At 37.3% G+C, this 14,737-nt stretch overlaps 2 protein-coding genes across 3 annotated transcripts in view; one reads left to right on the top strand and one right to left on the bottom strand.

Moving 5' to 3' along the window:
- The first annotated feature begins 602 nt into the window (after positions 1-602).
- Positions 603-14,269, top strand: rnaset2l (ribonuclease T2, like). Its single transcript, XM_023291757.3, has 7 exons — positions 603-905; positions 3,064-3,121; positions 3,191-3,258; positions 5,679-5,792; positions 5,882-5,930; positions 9,600-9,674; positions 13,049-14,269. Exons 1-7 carry the CDS (start codon positions 784-786, stop codon positions 13,250-13,252), a joined length of 690 nt encoding a protein of 229 aa, XP_023147525.2. The 5' UTR covers positions 603-783; the 3' UTR covers positions 13,253-14,269.
- The window catches only part of supt5h (SPT5 homolog, DSIF elongation factor subunit), a 36,276-nt gene continuing 35,521 nt past the window's right edge, over positions 13,983-14,737 (bottom strand). For both annotated transcript variants that reach the window (XM_023291756.3, XM_055011973.1), the window contains one exon: positions 13,983-14,486. In XM_023291756.3, the coding sequence (XP_023147524.2) occupies positions 14,346-14,486 (141 nt within the window). In that variant the 3' untranslated portion in view covers positions 13,983-14,345. The remainder of the gene's footprint in view (positions 14,487-14,737) is intronic.

Here is a 14,737-nt window from a genome sequence, read left to right as displayed (position 1 = left end):
AGCTTCACCATTGTCTGGCTGGGGTTTGCTACATACATGACCTAAATATGTAGCAGGACTCAGAAACAGCACACAGTTCAATCATTGATTCCTTGGATGATTTCCAACTGATAAATCACAGTCAGTTTGTAGTAGGATGCAATCATGTGATCGTCAGCAGGTAACTGACACAGTGTTCACTTGTTGTCATTGTTACAGTGATGCTGTGCCAGCAGCTATATCTGGCAATGGGAAATCCTTAACAAAGTCGTGGATCCAGACTATAAGCTGCATCACTGTGTAAATTTAATGAGGTGGTCCTTGTGTCATTTCTGACCTTCCCTGGAAATTTCATCCAAATCTGTTGCTCCATTTTTGAGTAATGTTTCACACAGACAGACAAACAGACTCACAGACAAATGTACGCCGATCGTCACATCACTCCGCCGTTCCTTAGCAGAGTAATAAGGAGGAAGGAAAGAAGATGTAAGGAAGTAAATAAGGAGGTAGGAAAGAGGATGCTAGGAAACAAGGAAGTAGGAAAGGAGACGTAAGGAAGCAAAAATGGAGCAAGGAAAGAAGACATGAGGAAGTAAATAAGGAGGTAGGAAAGAATGAAGAAAAAAATTAAGAAATAACGTACTAGCAGTAAATGAAAGGAAAATAAAATACAAAATATAAATAAAGACAAGGAAATGTAGAGATTTCACAAGATTTTTTACAAATCTTTCTCCACTTAGTTTCCTAAAACTTTATAAACGGACTACACAGTTCACAGAGCTGTTGTTGGTCTACAGTGAATGAATGTGTGTTCGTTTTGGTCTGTTGGTGATTTCTAATCTTCCGTCCGTCCTTCAGTCTCTGAACAACCAGAGTCTCTGCAAGATTCCTCGGAGCGTCAACAACTGGACCATCCATGGCCTGTGGTAACACAACACCTACACAGCACCTAGACAACATCTGATATTCACAGTCCATGAACTCTGAAAAACATCTAAATACTACTGCAACTAAGGATCTTAAGGCTAATGCCACTGCAAAATAATGTTTACCAAAACTGCAAGTTTTTATTGTTTTTATTCATTTATGCTCCCTTGAACTATTAAAAATGAACTGTTTTGTTAAATGACATTTGACTACACAACTACACAATAGAAGTCATGAAAGAAGCTAACTGCAGAGCTGATGTCATAAAAAGAAGATAACCACACAGCTAAAGTAATTAAAAAAGAAGCTGACTACATAGTTAGCATCATAGAACATGGCTAACTGTACGCCTAAAGATATTAAAAGAAGCTAACTACACAGATAAAGTCATAAAAATAAGCTAATTAAACAGCTAAAGTAACAAAAACAAGCTAACGATGCAGCTAAAGTCATAAAAACTCCCTAAATACCTAGTTAAAATACCAAAAACAAGCAAACTACACAGTTAGTCACAAAAACAAGCTCACTGTGCAGCTAAAGCTAACTACCCAGCTAATGCCATAGTACACAGCTAACTACACACCTAAAATCATAATAATAAGCTAACTACACAGTTAAAGCAATAAAAGGAGTCTAACTACACACCTAAAATCATAAAAAGAAGCTAACTACACAGCTAAAGCAATAAAAAAGAAGCTAACTACGCAGCTAAAGTCATAAAAATGCACTAATCACTCAGCTTAAGTAACAATAGCAAGCCAACTACACAGTTAAAGTCATAAAAACAAGCTAATTGCAGCTAAAGTCATATAAAGAAGCAAACTACCTAGCTAACACCATAGAACAAAGCTAAGCATATATCTAAAATCATAAAAAGAAGCGAACTACCTAGCTAACACCATAGAACAAAGCTAAGTACATATCTAAAATCATAAAAAGAAGCAAACTACACAGCTAAAGTAACAGAAAGGAAATCAGTTTAACATCCCTGATGATTTCTTTTAGGTTCTGTATTGCATGTTGTTAAGTACAGCATGTATAAGCCAAATCGGAATTATCAGTACGTATGCACGTTTATCCCTCAATAGCTTCCAGGTCAGAGCTCATACCACACTACGTTATCAATAAAGCCATACTATCGCAGTGGAACGACCTGCTATTTATAGCGACTATTAAGTGTTTACACTGCTTAAAGTCTTTCTAAGGCAATATGCCAGGTCCCATTGTTCACTGCGGGACTGCCACAACGGTATTCGTGGGCTAAAGAAGTGGATGGAAGAGTTTCGCCCTATTCACGAGTGCAATAAAGGAACCTCGTGCTGTATATATGACCCGCCTTATGTATGCGTCACATTTCCTACTGAAAGAAGAGATCCAGAGCGTCGTGCCGACTTTGTAGTCGTTAGCAAGTCTCGTTAGCAAGATTTGCTCGTCCTTGCTAATCAGATAATTATTGACATCTATGTACATGCAGGGTGGCCATTTATTTGCTGCTGTCGACTCATTCTCCCAACCTTCTCTGAGCTCTAAAGGATCTGGAATTCTCAAGTGACACCCGTCAACATTGATCTCGAGCAGGGATTTATAATCAAGGGTGACAGCCTTCCTTTCCTACTGTTTTGTTAAAACTATTGGGGCCTTTTGAAATGACAGTGCCCAAGCAAGGTACACGAGTTCTTTCTTTCGCTTCCCTCCTGTGCGTCGCACTCGGCCATGTTTATGATCTGGGGTATCCCCACCTCTCACCCGGACCAGCATACCTTGTGCGCGGCGAGATTCCGAATTGGCTTATTCTACAATGCAAAGGCAAAACAAACATTTAAAGATGAGTGAAGACTAGAATCTGTCATTCTGACACCAAACTTTACAGGAATTTTACAAAAGAAAAATCTTTAAAACAACTAAAAGCAGCAGACAACGGCAGCAGAACCTTGGGATTAACTCGCCATTTGACTGACCTGGAGAAGCATGAAAACAGGAAATTTCTGATGTTATCTCGCACTTTTGGAGTTCACTCTATGATTATTTCCAACTGAAATAGTGACTGAATGGTTGTCAGCTTTTCAAATCAAACAGTGTGAGGAGTCAAACGGCTGCAGCAGCTGACTCTCATTAAGAACAACCAGATGTTCACCAGCTTCTGCTCTATCTCTGCAGGCCTCTCAAGTCTCGGGGCTGCTGCGACTGCTGGCCGATGTTCCACTCAGACGTCCAGGTGAGTCGGGATCATCACCTGGTTACCTGTGACAGATTAACAAACGCTGACCGGTGTTTTCTCTTCCAGGAGCTGGAGGCCGAGCTGACTGAACACTGGCCATCGCTACTGAAAACCAAATCCAGCTTCCAGTTCTGGTACTTGGTGTTATAAATACAGAAATATCAGCTGAGCAGCAATGTTTGTGCAACAGTTTGTCCACCAGAAAATCTTACTAAAATATCCCCCTCACAACATTCTGATTATCTTTCACAAATTTTCATTAACATTTAGGAGATGCTTGGAAAAATAAACTCATGTATATTGGTTGGTAAATATGAGTTGAAAAGACAGTAAGTGTATTTGCCATGTGTAGCTGCTGCACTCTGGTTTAGCACACTGACTGCATTCTGTCATAGAAAAGCAGCTAACTTTAATGCTCAAGTCATAGAAAGACGCTAACCAGCCGAATTCACAAAAACACAACTAATTACAAAGTTACAGTCATAAGATAAAACTAACTACACAGCTAAAGTCACAGAACAAAGCTAACTACACTGCTAAAGTGAAACAAAGAAGCTAGCCACAAAGCTAAAATCAAAGGAAGAAGCTAACTACACAGCTAAAGTCATGCAGAGATGCTAACTACATAGCTACCATCACAGAAAGAAGAAAACTACACAACTAAAGTCATACAAAGAAGCTAACTACACAGATAAAGTCACACAAAAAAAGAAAACAACACAACTAAAGCCATAAAAAGAAGTATAACTACTAGGCTAAAGTCAAAGGAAGAAGCTAACTACACAGCTAATGTCATAGCAGAAGCTAACTACATAGTTAAAGTCACAAAGATGCTAACTTCATTGTTAATGTCACAGAAAGAAGCTAACTTCACAGCTAAAGTCACAGAACAAAGCTAATTACACTGCTAAAGTCAAACAAAGAAGCTAACCACAAAGCTAAAGTCAAAGGAAGAAGCTAACTACACAGCTAAAGTCATAAAAACCCACTAATCACTCAGCTTAAGTAACAATAGCAAGCTAACTACACAGTTAAAATCATAAAAACAAGCTAACTGCAGCTAAAGTCATATAAAGAAGCTAACTACCTAGCTAACACCATAGAACAAAGCTAAGTACATATCTAAAATGATAAAAAAGAAGTGAACTACACAGCTAAAGTAACAGAAAGGAAATCAATTTAACATCCCTGATGATTTGTTTTAGGTTCTGTATTGTATGTTAAGTACAGCTTGTATTCTACAATGCAAAGGCAAAACAAACATTTAAAGATGAGTGAAGACTAGAATCTGTCATTCTGACACCAAACTTTACAGGATTTTTACAAAAGAAAAATCTTTAAAAACAACTAAAAGCAGCAGCAGAGCCTCGGGTTTTAACTCATGTTATTTCATTGACCTGGAGAAGCATGAAAACAGGAAATTTCTGATGTTATCTCGGACTTTTGGAGTTCACTTCATGTTTATTAAAAAGAAGTTAACTACTCGGCTAAAGTCAAAGGAAGAAGCTAATTGCACAGCTAATGTCATAGCAGAAGCTAACTACATAGTTAAAGTCACAGAAAGATGCTAACGTCATCGTTAATGTCACAGAAAGAAGCTAACTTCACAGCTAAAGTCACAGAACAAAGCTAATTACACTGCTAAAGTCAAACAAAGAAGCTAACTGCAAAGCTAAAGTCAAAAGAAGAAGCTAACTACACAGCTAAAGTCATACAAAGAATATAACTACAAAGCTAAAGTCAAAGGAAGAAGTTAACTGAACAGCTAAAGTCATACAAAGATGCTAACTACATAGCTACCACCACAGAAATAAGTTAACTAACCAGCTAAAGTCATACAAATAAGCTAACTTCAAAGTTTAAGTCACACAAAAAAGAAAAAGAAGTTAACTACTCAGCTAAAGTCAAAGGAAGAATTTAACAACACAGGTAATGTCATAGCAGAAGCTAACTACATCGTGAAAGTCACAGAAAGATGCTAACTTCATGGTTAATGTCACAGAAAGGAGCTAACTTCACAGTTAGTCATAGAAATACTGCTAACAACACAGCTAAAGTCACTGAAAAAAAAACAGAATTATGCAGCTAAAATCATAGACCGAGCAGCTAACCACACAGCTAAAGTCATATATATTAACTAAACAGTTATGTCATAAAACAGCAGCTAATTACGCAGCAAAACTACAGAAGGAAGCTAACTACGCAGCTAAATTCATTGAAAGACAGCTAACTCATGCTGCATAGCTAGGTTAGCATATTTCAGTAGCTGCCAAATAATGTATTTCATTTGTTTTGGTATTTAGACTGTCTTTGGATCATATTTAACTTGATTAAATTCCAAATGAATGTATTTTAAAGGTGGCAGACAAATTGAAATAATCAGCTAAAAGAAATATGAAAAAATGTCAAAGAGAAACTAAGCTAATATGTTAAGTTTTTAGTTAAGTATGCCAACATTTTATCAAACCCAGAATCATGTGAATAATGGATGAGCGTGTTGTGTTATTCATGAAGCATGTAAAGGTCCGTGTTTGGTATGTTTGCGTGTTACCAGGAGAGAGGAATGGAGGAAACATGGAGCGTGTGCGGCCTGTGTGGAAGGATTCAACTCTCCGCTGAGATATTTCCAGACCTGCCTCAAACTCAGACACCAGTTCGACATCCACTGGTTAGATTAATCCTGTTTCTTAGTGCGGAGACGTTACATAGACTGACATTGATTTAAAGAATTAAAGTTTGATTTAATCTGTGCTGCAGGTTGTTGGATGACGCTGGAATCACTCCGTCCTGTGATCGACCCTACAAGGTACCATCCTCTGCTCATTAATGCAAAGAAATATGCTAATTAAACCTATTGTCACCTGTCAACTATGTAAATAAACATAACAGCCCATCAAAACCACTAATTTCACTGAATCTTATTGATCTTTATTGTTTACAAGTAGGTTGACATAGGAATGTTTTTTAAAAATACATATTATGGTTTTAAATATACTATCTTGCCTCAATATATATCTATCATCTATAATGTTAACATGTATTTGTATTTTTGCTGTGAAAAAGTTAGTTTTCCCACATGTGCCAAAGTTTATATTATTTAAAAGTGAGAACTGTTCAAGCCATAACTATGAAGCTAAGTCATACAAACAAGCAAATTACCCAGCTAAAGTCACAGAAAGATGCTAATGACAATGCTAAAGTCATAGAAAGAAGCTAAGTGCACAGCTAAAGTCAGAATGAAGCTAACTACACAGCTAATTACATAGAAAGAAGCTAACTGCACGGTTAAAGTCAGAATGAAGCTAACTACACAGCTAATTACATAGAAAGACGCTAAGTGCACGGTTAAAGTCAGAATGAAGCAAACAACATAGCTAAAATTGTAAAAGGAAGCAAACTACACCGCTAAAGTCATAAATAGAAGCTAACTATGAAGCTAAAGTTATAATGAAGCTAACTACACAGCTAAAGACAAAGAAAAGCTAACTGCACAGTTAAACTCATAGAAAGAAGCTATCTGTGCAGCTAAAGTCGTAATGAAGCTAACTACATAGCTAAAGTCATAGAGAGAAGCTAACTATGAAGCTAAAGTCAGACTGAAGCTACCTACACAGCTAATGTCATTGAAAGATGCTAACAATGCAGCTAAAGTCATTAAAAGGAGCTAACTACACAGATAGGGTTGCCACCCGTCCCTTAAAATACGGAATCGTCCTTTATTTGACAATTAATTGTTGCGTTCCGTATTGAATCAATATGGGACGCAAATTGTTCCGTATTTTCATAAACGCCCCGTACACGTCTGTCACACACTCATCAAAACTGCATAATGAATAAAATAAAACACAGGAAATACTAAGGGCAGCCAATTTAAACTTTGTAGGACCCACGTAGCGAGGACCCGATGCCAGGTCCAGCAGATCACGCTGCTCCCACGTGTTTAAAAATGTTTACACCCGAAACTCCACCACGTCCACAGAAGCAAAAACGTTTGCAAATGTACAGACGTGAGTGGGAAGAGTGGAACCCCTGGCAATGAGAACAAGGCAAACTGTGTTCTCTGTTGCTCATGGACTGGCTGAAGTAAGGCAGCATCAGGAGACAAACATGTAAGAACCATGAGAACAGAGAGAACCCAACCAGTAGGTCACAGTTTATCATCATCTAATCATCTCCTGAAGTCCATATGGTGAGAGACATCAGTATCTGGTTGTTAATTTACCAGAGGATGCTTATAATCATGCTGATGTGGTCTGTACTCTACAGTATTTTAGTGACTCAATAAATGCCTAAGTTGTTTTTTTTTTTTAAATGCTTTTTAGTTTTTAATAAACATTTAACAGCCTATATGTAATCAATAAATGGCCTTTGTCTATCTAAAGAAAAACTCAGAACTCTGATATGTTAACAGTACTAAATAAATCAACAAATACATGCATACACACATAAATAAGTTAATACATTAACTGTGTTAAGATAAGATTTAGATGAAAAAAATGTCTGTAGAGAATTTCTTTGTCCAGTATTCTGCATTCAGTTGTTTATGTTTTTGCAGAATCCAGTATTGCTCACTGGTTGCTCATTTTATTTCATTAGTTTGGTTTCACTGTTTAAAATGGTGCCACTTCTGTTCAGGCAGAACATGTGATCATAAAACAATACAAAACTCTTAGTTTCATGTTAATAAAGCACTTAAAGCTTTAAGTATGGCTAAATGCTTTTTTCAAAATTAAATATATCACTCCTTAGGTGGTAGTGGCCCCAAGTTCAGTAAAGTTGGAAAGATATTCACAGATTCAGACTTCCAGCATCAATAACTCATTAGATATAGGTTGTCAAAACATAAACGCTGCCTCTTTCCCATTGTTGCAAGGCAGACAATGTGCTACAAGCCCAGTTTTATCAAAAGTAGCTGTCTTTCAAGCTACAGAATAACATTGGTGTCTATGGAGTGAACAGGGTCCATCTGCAATTTGCAAAACCGCTGCAACAGCAAAGAGAGACACAAATATTCAAGAACTTCAATCTTGTTCTCTGTAGGTACACAATATGCTACAAGCCCAGTTTTATCAAGTAGCACTTTGTCTACCTTATAATGATGGAAAAGAGACATTGTTTATGTTTTCACAACATATATCTAATGAGTTATTGATGCTGGAAGTCGGAATCTGTGAATATCTTTCCAACTTTACTGAACTGTGGCCCCGAGGACCGTGGTGGGCGTCCTTTATTTTAATCTCTGAAAGGTGGCAACCCTATACACAGATAAAGTGATAAAAAGAAACTAAATGCACAGCTAAAGTCAGACTTAAGCTAAGTATACAACTAAAGTCAGAAAAAGGAAGCAAACTACCCAGCTATAGTCATAAAAAAATGCTAACTACACAGCTGGAAATCATAGACAGAAGCTAACTACACAGCCACAAAGCTAACTAGGCAAATAAAATCATACAAAGAAGATGGCTACACGGCTAACAGTACAGAAGGCAGCTAACTCCACGGCTAATGTCATAGAATGAAGCTAACTACAGAGCTCAAGCTACAGAAGTCAATAAAAATGGCTGAATGTTTTTCATGAAGGTAGTAATTTCCAGTCAGCTGAACATTCGTTGCAGCTCTAATATGAATATGATGAGCTCCAGACTGAGTTCGCCTCTTTTTAACTCTTGTGTCGTCCTGTGGGTCAAAACTCACCCAGTTTAAAGTTTGAAAATGTGGGGAAAAAAATAATATTTTCACAGTGAAACATCTGATGTCCACATTTTCAACATTTTTGGGAAATCTTTGAACATTTTTTGGTGGAAAAAAAGAAATGTTAAAATGTTTCTTAAGAACATTCAGAAAAAAAATCAAAATCCAGCGAATTTTGCTGGATTTTGTTTGATTTTTTTCTGAATGTTCTTAAAGAAAATAGAAGTTTTACTGATATATATGGAATCACTTTACATATTTTTAGGATTTTTTGGAAGATTTTTACTCAGTTTTTCAAAATATTTACAGGAATTTTCTTGCCAAATTTAGGGGATTTTTTAAAATAAAACTTTTAAAGGGAAACTTTTAAGGAATTGTTGGAATTTTCTTCCTGAAAGTTTTGCAAATTTTCAGAAATTTGGGGAACTTTTTTGCTGAATTTTTGGAATTTTTTCAGACAAGGAAACAGTATTTTTTGGTGCCCGTAAATGAAGACAACAGAAGGGTTAAGAAACATTTTTAACATTTCTTTTCCACCAAAAAATGTTCAAAAACTTCCCAAAAATGTTGAAAATGTGGACATCAGAAGTTTCACTGTGATTTTTTTTTTTTTCCCACATTTTCAAACCTTAAAACGGGTCAATTGGGACCCGCAGGACGACACGAGGGTTAAGCAAAACTTAGAGTCATCTGAAGTCCAAATGAAGCTTTTCTGATGCGGAGCTGATCTGAACATCACTGTAGATTTAGTTTCTGACAACATGAACGTAACTTGTGTGTTCAGGTTGAGGAAGTTCACGGCGTTCTGGCTCCACATCTGGGCGACCAACTGGAGATCCAGTGTGTAACCGATGACAAGGTCTGAACCTCTGCTGCATTTTGTAACTTAAAACGGTTTCTTTATGGAGCAGATGTGCTGCACATTCTCTGGTTTTTCCTCTCAAACATTCAGATCTGCTGCTCTGCTTTCTATCTCTGTGAAGCGATGATCTGGACTTTTGGTTGAACCGTCCGAAGACGTCGGCTTTGATGTTTTTTTTAAAGTTTCTGTTGCTGAAAATTGCCAATTTTGTAAATAAATAAATAAAATAAAATTATGAGAGAAAACAAACACTGAAAAAAGGAATATTCCACAAAATTAAAATGGTAAATTTACAAGAAAATGCTGAAATATTTTTGCAGATTTGAGTAGTAAATTTATAAGACAAAATTTTGATTTTCTATGAAATTAAAGTGGTAAATTTACATAAATAAAAACAAACGTATGAGATTAAAATGTTAAATTTGAAAGAAAACCTTGAATATTATCATTAAAGTGGCAAAGATTAAAAAAATAATAAAAATCCTAGGATTAAACTAATAAATGTACAAGAAAAATACTTGAATATTCTCATAGTTTTATGAGAAAATATCCTGAGATTAAAGATTAAATTTTTTGAAGAAAGGACTCTTAAATGTCTTATAGAAACTCAAATATTCTTTGAGATTGAAGTGCTAAATTTACAAGAAAAATAAAAGATTTTCTCTGAGGATAAAGAGATAAATTTACAGGAAATCTACTTGAATATTCTCAAAGATTAAATTCATATTTTCATGAGAAAAAAAATCTATAAGATTAATCTTTAAAAGCAAAAACTGTAATATTCTCACAGATTTAATTTACTAAACATGAAAATATTTGAATATTCTCCCAGATTAAAGTTGTAATTTTCTGAGAAAGAACTCATAAATTTATTAGAAAAAAACTAAAATATTCTTTAAGATGGAAGAGCTAAATTTACGAGATAGAAAAAGAGATTCTCTGAGTTTAAAGTGAAAAATTTACAGGAAATCTGCTCCAATATTCTCAAGGATTGAAGTGATAATTCCTTAAAAAGAAAATGAATATTTTAAATTTAAAAACAAAAACTCAAAGATTCTCAGATTTAATTTACTAAAGATAAAAATGCTTGAATATATTTACAGATTAAAGTTAGAATTTATCGAAATGTACAAGAATTACTATTGTTTAGTTTTGTTTCTCACAAATGTCAGACTTTAGACGTTTTCCCATCGATTTGCAACTTTGAGTGTTTTTTTTTTTTTTTTTTTAAACATTTCCTCGCCATCGTTGAGCTTCAACCATTAACTGTAGATCTGTTTTCTCTCCTGGTCTCATGCTGACATCCAGACAAAAAGAATAAAAGAGTCTGAGGGTTTGTGGATGAGATGTGAGGGTGAGAAACGCTTTAAACCCATCAATGTTTGCTCTGGGTGGTTTCAGGAACACTTTATCTGCTCTGAATCACGGCCAAACAACATAAACATCAAAGTTAAACCCTCAGATAAGAGACCTCAGAGCCCCACATGGGGATTTATCACCATTTTACCGACGTCTTAGTTATTTCTTTCCACCAGATCTGAATCCAACAACAGCATCTTTGTTTTTGAATAATGAGGAGATGACGGAACAATGAAGCAGCTTTCTGGTTTTAATAGGAAAACAAAGAGTGTCATCTCATAAATCAAACCCCTTCAAGAAGCACGATCGTAACAGGAAGTAGAGTTTATCATTAAAACAGGCCTGTCTTCCACTACATTATTAACTATGAGATCAAAGTCCCAAAACATGTTTCCAAGGGACTGTGGTTGCTCTTAATGGTCTTCATATTGTAGTATTTTATAGTTTTGATTTTAGAAATTGATCTTACAAGCTTTCATACATGCAGCCTTTAACATTTCTCTCATTTTGTTTAGATTTTTACACATTTTAACCTGTAGTCTTGCCTGCGTTTAATCATCCCTGACTGTATTAAAAGTGGAGTTGCTGGACTACGTTACATATAAAAATGTTCCTAAGATTTTTTCCCCACTCAGAAGTAACCCTTAACATGCGGTGGACCAGATATTAGGAGGTCTGAATGGGTGTCAGGACTGCATTGTACGTAACTGATAAGTGGTCTCTTCATGCACAATGAAGCTGCAACAATTATTTGTATTTATAGTTAGCTATGTTTCGCTGTAATATTCATATCGTTTGTTTTCTGACATTTTTTTTTTTTTTTTTTAAATGTTTTTTTTTTCAGCTTTTATTTGAAAGGTGCAGTGAGAGAGAGACAGGAAACAGGGGAGAAGAGTCAGGGGAAGACATGCAGCAAAGGGCCGCGAGCGGGAATCGAACCCGGGCCGCTGCATCGGGGACCAGCCCCTGTACATGGGTCACCTGCTTAACGCGTTGAGCTATACGGGCACCCTGTTTTCTGACATTTTCAAGACCAAAAAACTAACAGACTAGCCGGTAAAATAACGTACAGAGTAATCAACAATGGAAATAATTGTTCGTCGAAGCCCTAGAAAACAACATCAGAATTTTAGACAGAAAACAGAGACTGGTTGGAAAGAGCAGTGAATGAAGGAACCTACGTCAACCTGGAAGGATCATCGATAAACGCAAGAGGTGGTCAACGACACCACTTACCAACTACTTACAATGCAGTCGTGCCACCCTTGTGACACCACTTACCAAACATTGATAATCTAGTCTATAGACCTCTGTAACATCACCTAGAATATAGTCCTGAGATCTGTGACACCACTTAGCAAATTGCCATGAAGTCCTTAGATCTCTGAGACACCACTTATCAGATACTTCCAATCCAGTCCTGAGACTCCTACAACACCTCTTACTAGTCCTTGGAACTCTGTGGCACCACTCAACGGACACTTATAATGTAGTCCTGAGATATACGACGCTACTTGTCAGACACTTAAAATGCAGTCCTTGGATTCGTGACACCACTTGACAATTTACCATGCAATCCTTAGATCTCTGGGACACCACTTACCAGGCACTTCCAATTCATTTGTGAGATTCCTACAATGCCTCTTACTAGACACTTAGAATGTAGTCTTGAAATCAATGACACCACTTAGAACACACTTAGAGTACAGTCTGGAGATCTGTAACACCAATTATAAAGCACTTACAATGTAGTTATGACATCGATGTGACACCACTTATTCTGTGTAGAAATTTTGATTTCCATGACACTTTTTAGACACTACAGTGTAGTTGTGCAACTGTTGTGAGGCCACTTACCAGAAAATTACAATTCAATCCTGAGAACTCTATGATGTTACTTACCAAACATTAGAATTAAATCATTATTTCATGCTGCTGAAAACAGAAGTTTTAGTAGTCATGAACAGATGCAGCTTACCAGTGTTTCATGTGTTTCTTTCCTCCTTCCTCAGGACCAAGAGGTGTGGTTTCAGGTGAAGATCGGTCTGTCTCGCAACCTGACCATCGGCTGTGAGCACCACGGCAATGCTAAGGGGGACTTTGCGGCCGGGTCCAACCCAGTATCGTACCCCTCTCCTGGGCATCCCTGTCGTTCCGGTATCCCCTTCTACTACCTGCCCATAAACCACCAGCAGCCACTGAGGCCTTGCGACTAACACAACCAGACAACAACCTGGCAAAATGCAGTCCTGAGATTCGTACAACACCACTTATCAGGGCAAAGCAGTCGTACAAGCCCTGTCACACCACTCATAAGACATTTACAATGGTACTGAGACTTCTATGGTACCACTTGGCATTTACAATAGAGTCCCGAGATTTCTAAGGTACCGCTTAGCCAGCATTTACAATACTGCCTTGAAATTTCCATATAACCACTTGCCAAATATTTACAAAGCAGTCGTATGACCCGTGATACCACTTTATCAGACATTTACAAGAGTACTGAGTTTTCTACAGTACCGTTTACCCAACATTTAGAATGGAATCCTGAGATTTCAATAAAAGCACTTACCAGACATGTACAGTACTGCCCAGAGATTTCTACAAACCACTTAACAAATATTTATAAAGCAGTTGCATGAGCCCTGTGATACCACTTTATCAGACATTTACAGCAGAGTCCTGAGTTTTCTAGGGTACCATTGACCAGAAATTTGCAATGCTGCCCTGAGATTACTATGGCACCACTTACCCCAAATTTACAAAAAAAGCCCTGACATTTCTATGGTACCATTGACCAGATATTTACAATAGAGCCCTGATATTTCTTTTGTAGAACTTATCAGAGATTTACGATACAGTCCTGAGATCAGTGACGCCACTTATCAGGCACTTAAAATGTTGTTGGTGCAACCCGGCAAAAACAACGCGTACGCAAGCATCTACTGATTCACAGTTTATTGACGTTACACGTTTTTTTAACCTTCCTGCACCCAGAAACGTATTGACAGAACATTGAAAAGCACTAAAACCAGATTCAGACCACTAGAAGAAAAAAAGAAGCTAACAAAAAATATAAAATAAATGGAGAGAGACATCCACACAAAGAGTCAGCGGGACAGACTGCGGTGTTCCTCCTATGCCTGCTATGGGAACTGGGTATTAATACGCTGTACGTGGGTGGTTGTACGGTTTTGGCTACTGAAGTAATAAAAACAAGTTGAACAGAATCCGTCTTTGTGTGGCCGACTGTGTTCTCACGAGTCTTCAGTGTGTGGTTCTCACTGCACATGCTCAGTGCGTCCCTCAGTGCTCGAGGCGTCCCAGGAACCTCAGGTTGAGGATCTTCAGCTGGTCGTCCAGCTCCATGCGGACGATGCCGTCGTCGCCGTCGATGCTCAGCAGGATGCCGGTGGCCTCGCGGTCTTCCCCCAGGATCACCTTCACCTGGACGCAACGTTAGCAAAAAAAACATTTCAGTTTCACAAAAATGTTTATCTACATTTTCACTGTCTTCACCTCTAAAGTAGAAAGTTCAACACCAGCTGACATGAAAGAATAATTTGATCCTTCTCTTTCAGTTTAGACTGAATTCAGTGAACATGTTGCTGCATCGTCTCAGATTTAGTTCAGAATGTTGTTTGGGACACAAAACAAAGTTCATTTGGAGGATTTCTTGTGTTTCTGAACTTGGAATT

The sequence above is a fragment of the Amphiprion ocellaris genome, chromosome 7, assembly GCF_022539595.1.
Source record: "Amphiprion ocellaris isolate individual 3 ecotype Okinawa chromosome 7, ASM2253959v1, whole genome shotgun sequence".
Taxonomy (NCBI): Eukaryota; Metazoa; Chordata; class Actinopteri; family Pomacentridae; genus Amphiprion; species Amphiprion ocellaris.
This window is presented reverse-complemented; position numbering and strand designations above follow the sequence as displayed.

Excerpts from the sequence above, each read along its gene's own strand:
- rnaset2l (XM_023291757.3), top strand. The coding sequence starts at position 784 with ATGTGTGTTCGTTTTGGTCTGTTGGTGATTTCTAATCTTCCGTCCGTC. Across the intron at positions 5,793-5,881 it reads CACCAGTTCGACATCCACTG|GTTGTTGGATGACGCTGGAA; the intron begins GTTAGATTAATC and ends TCTGTGCTGCAG. Across the intron at positions 9,675-13,048 it reads AGTGTGTAACCGATGACAAG|GACCAAGAGGTGTGGTTTCA; the intron begins GTCTGAACCTCT and ends CTCCTTCCTCAG.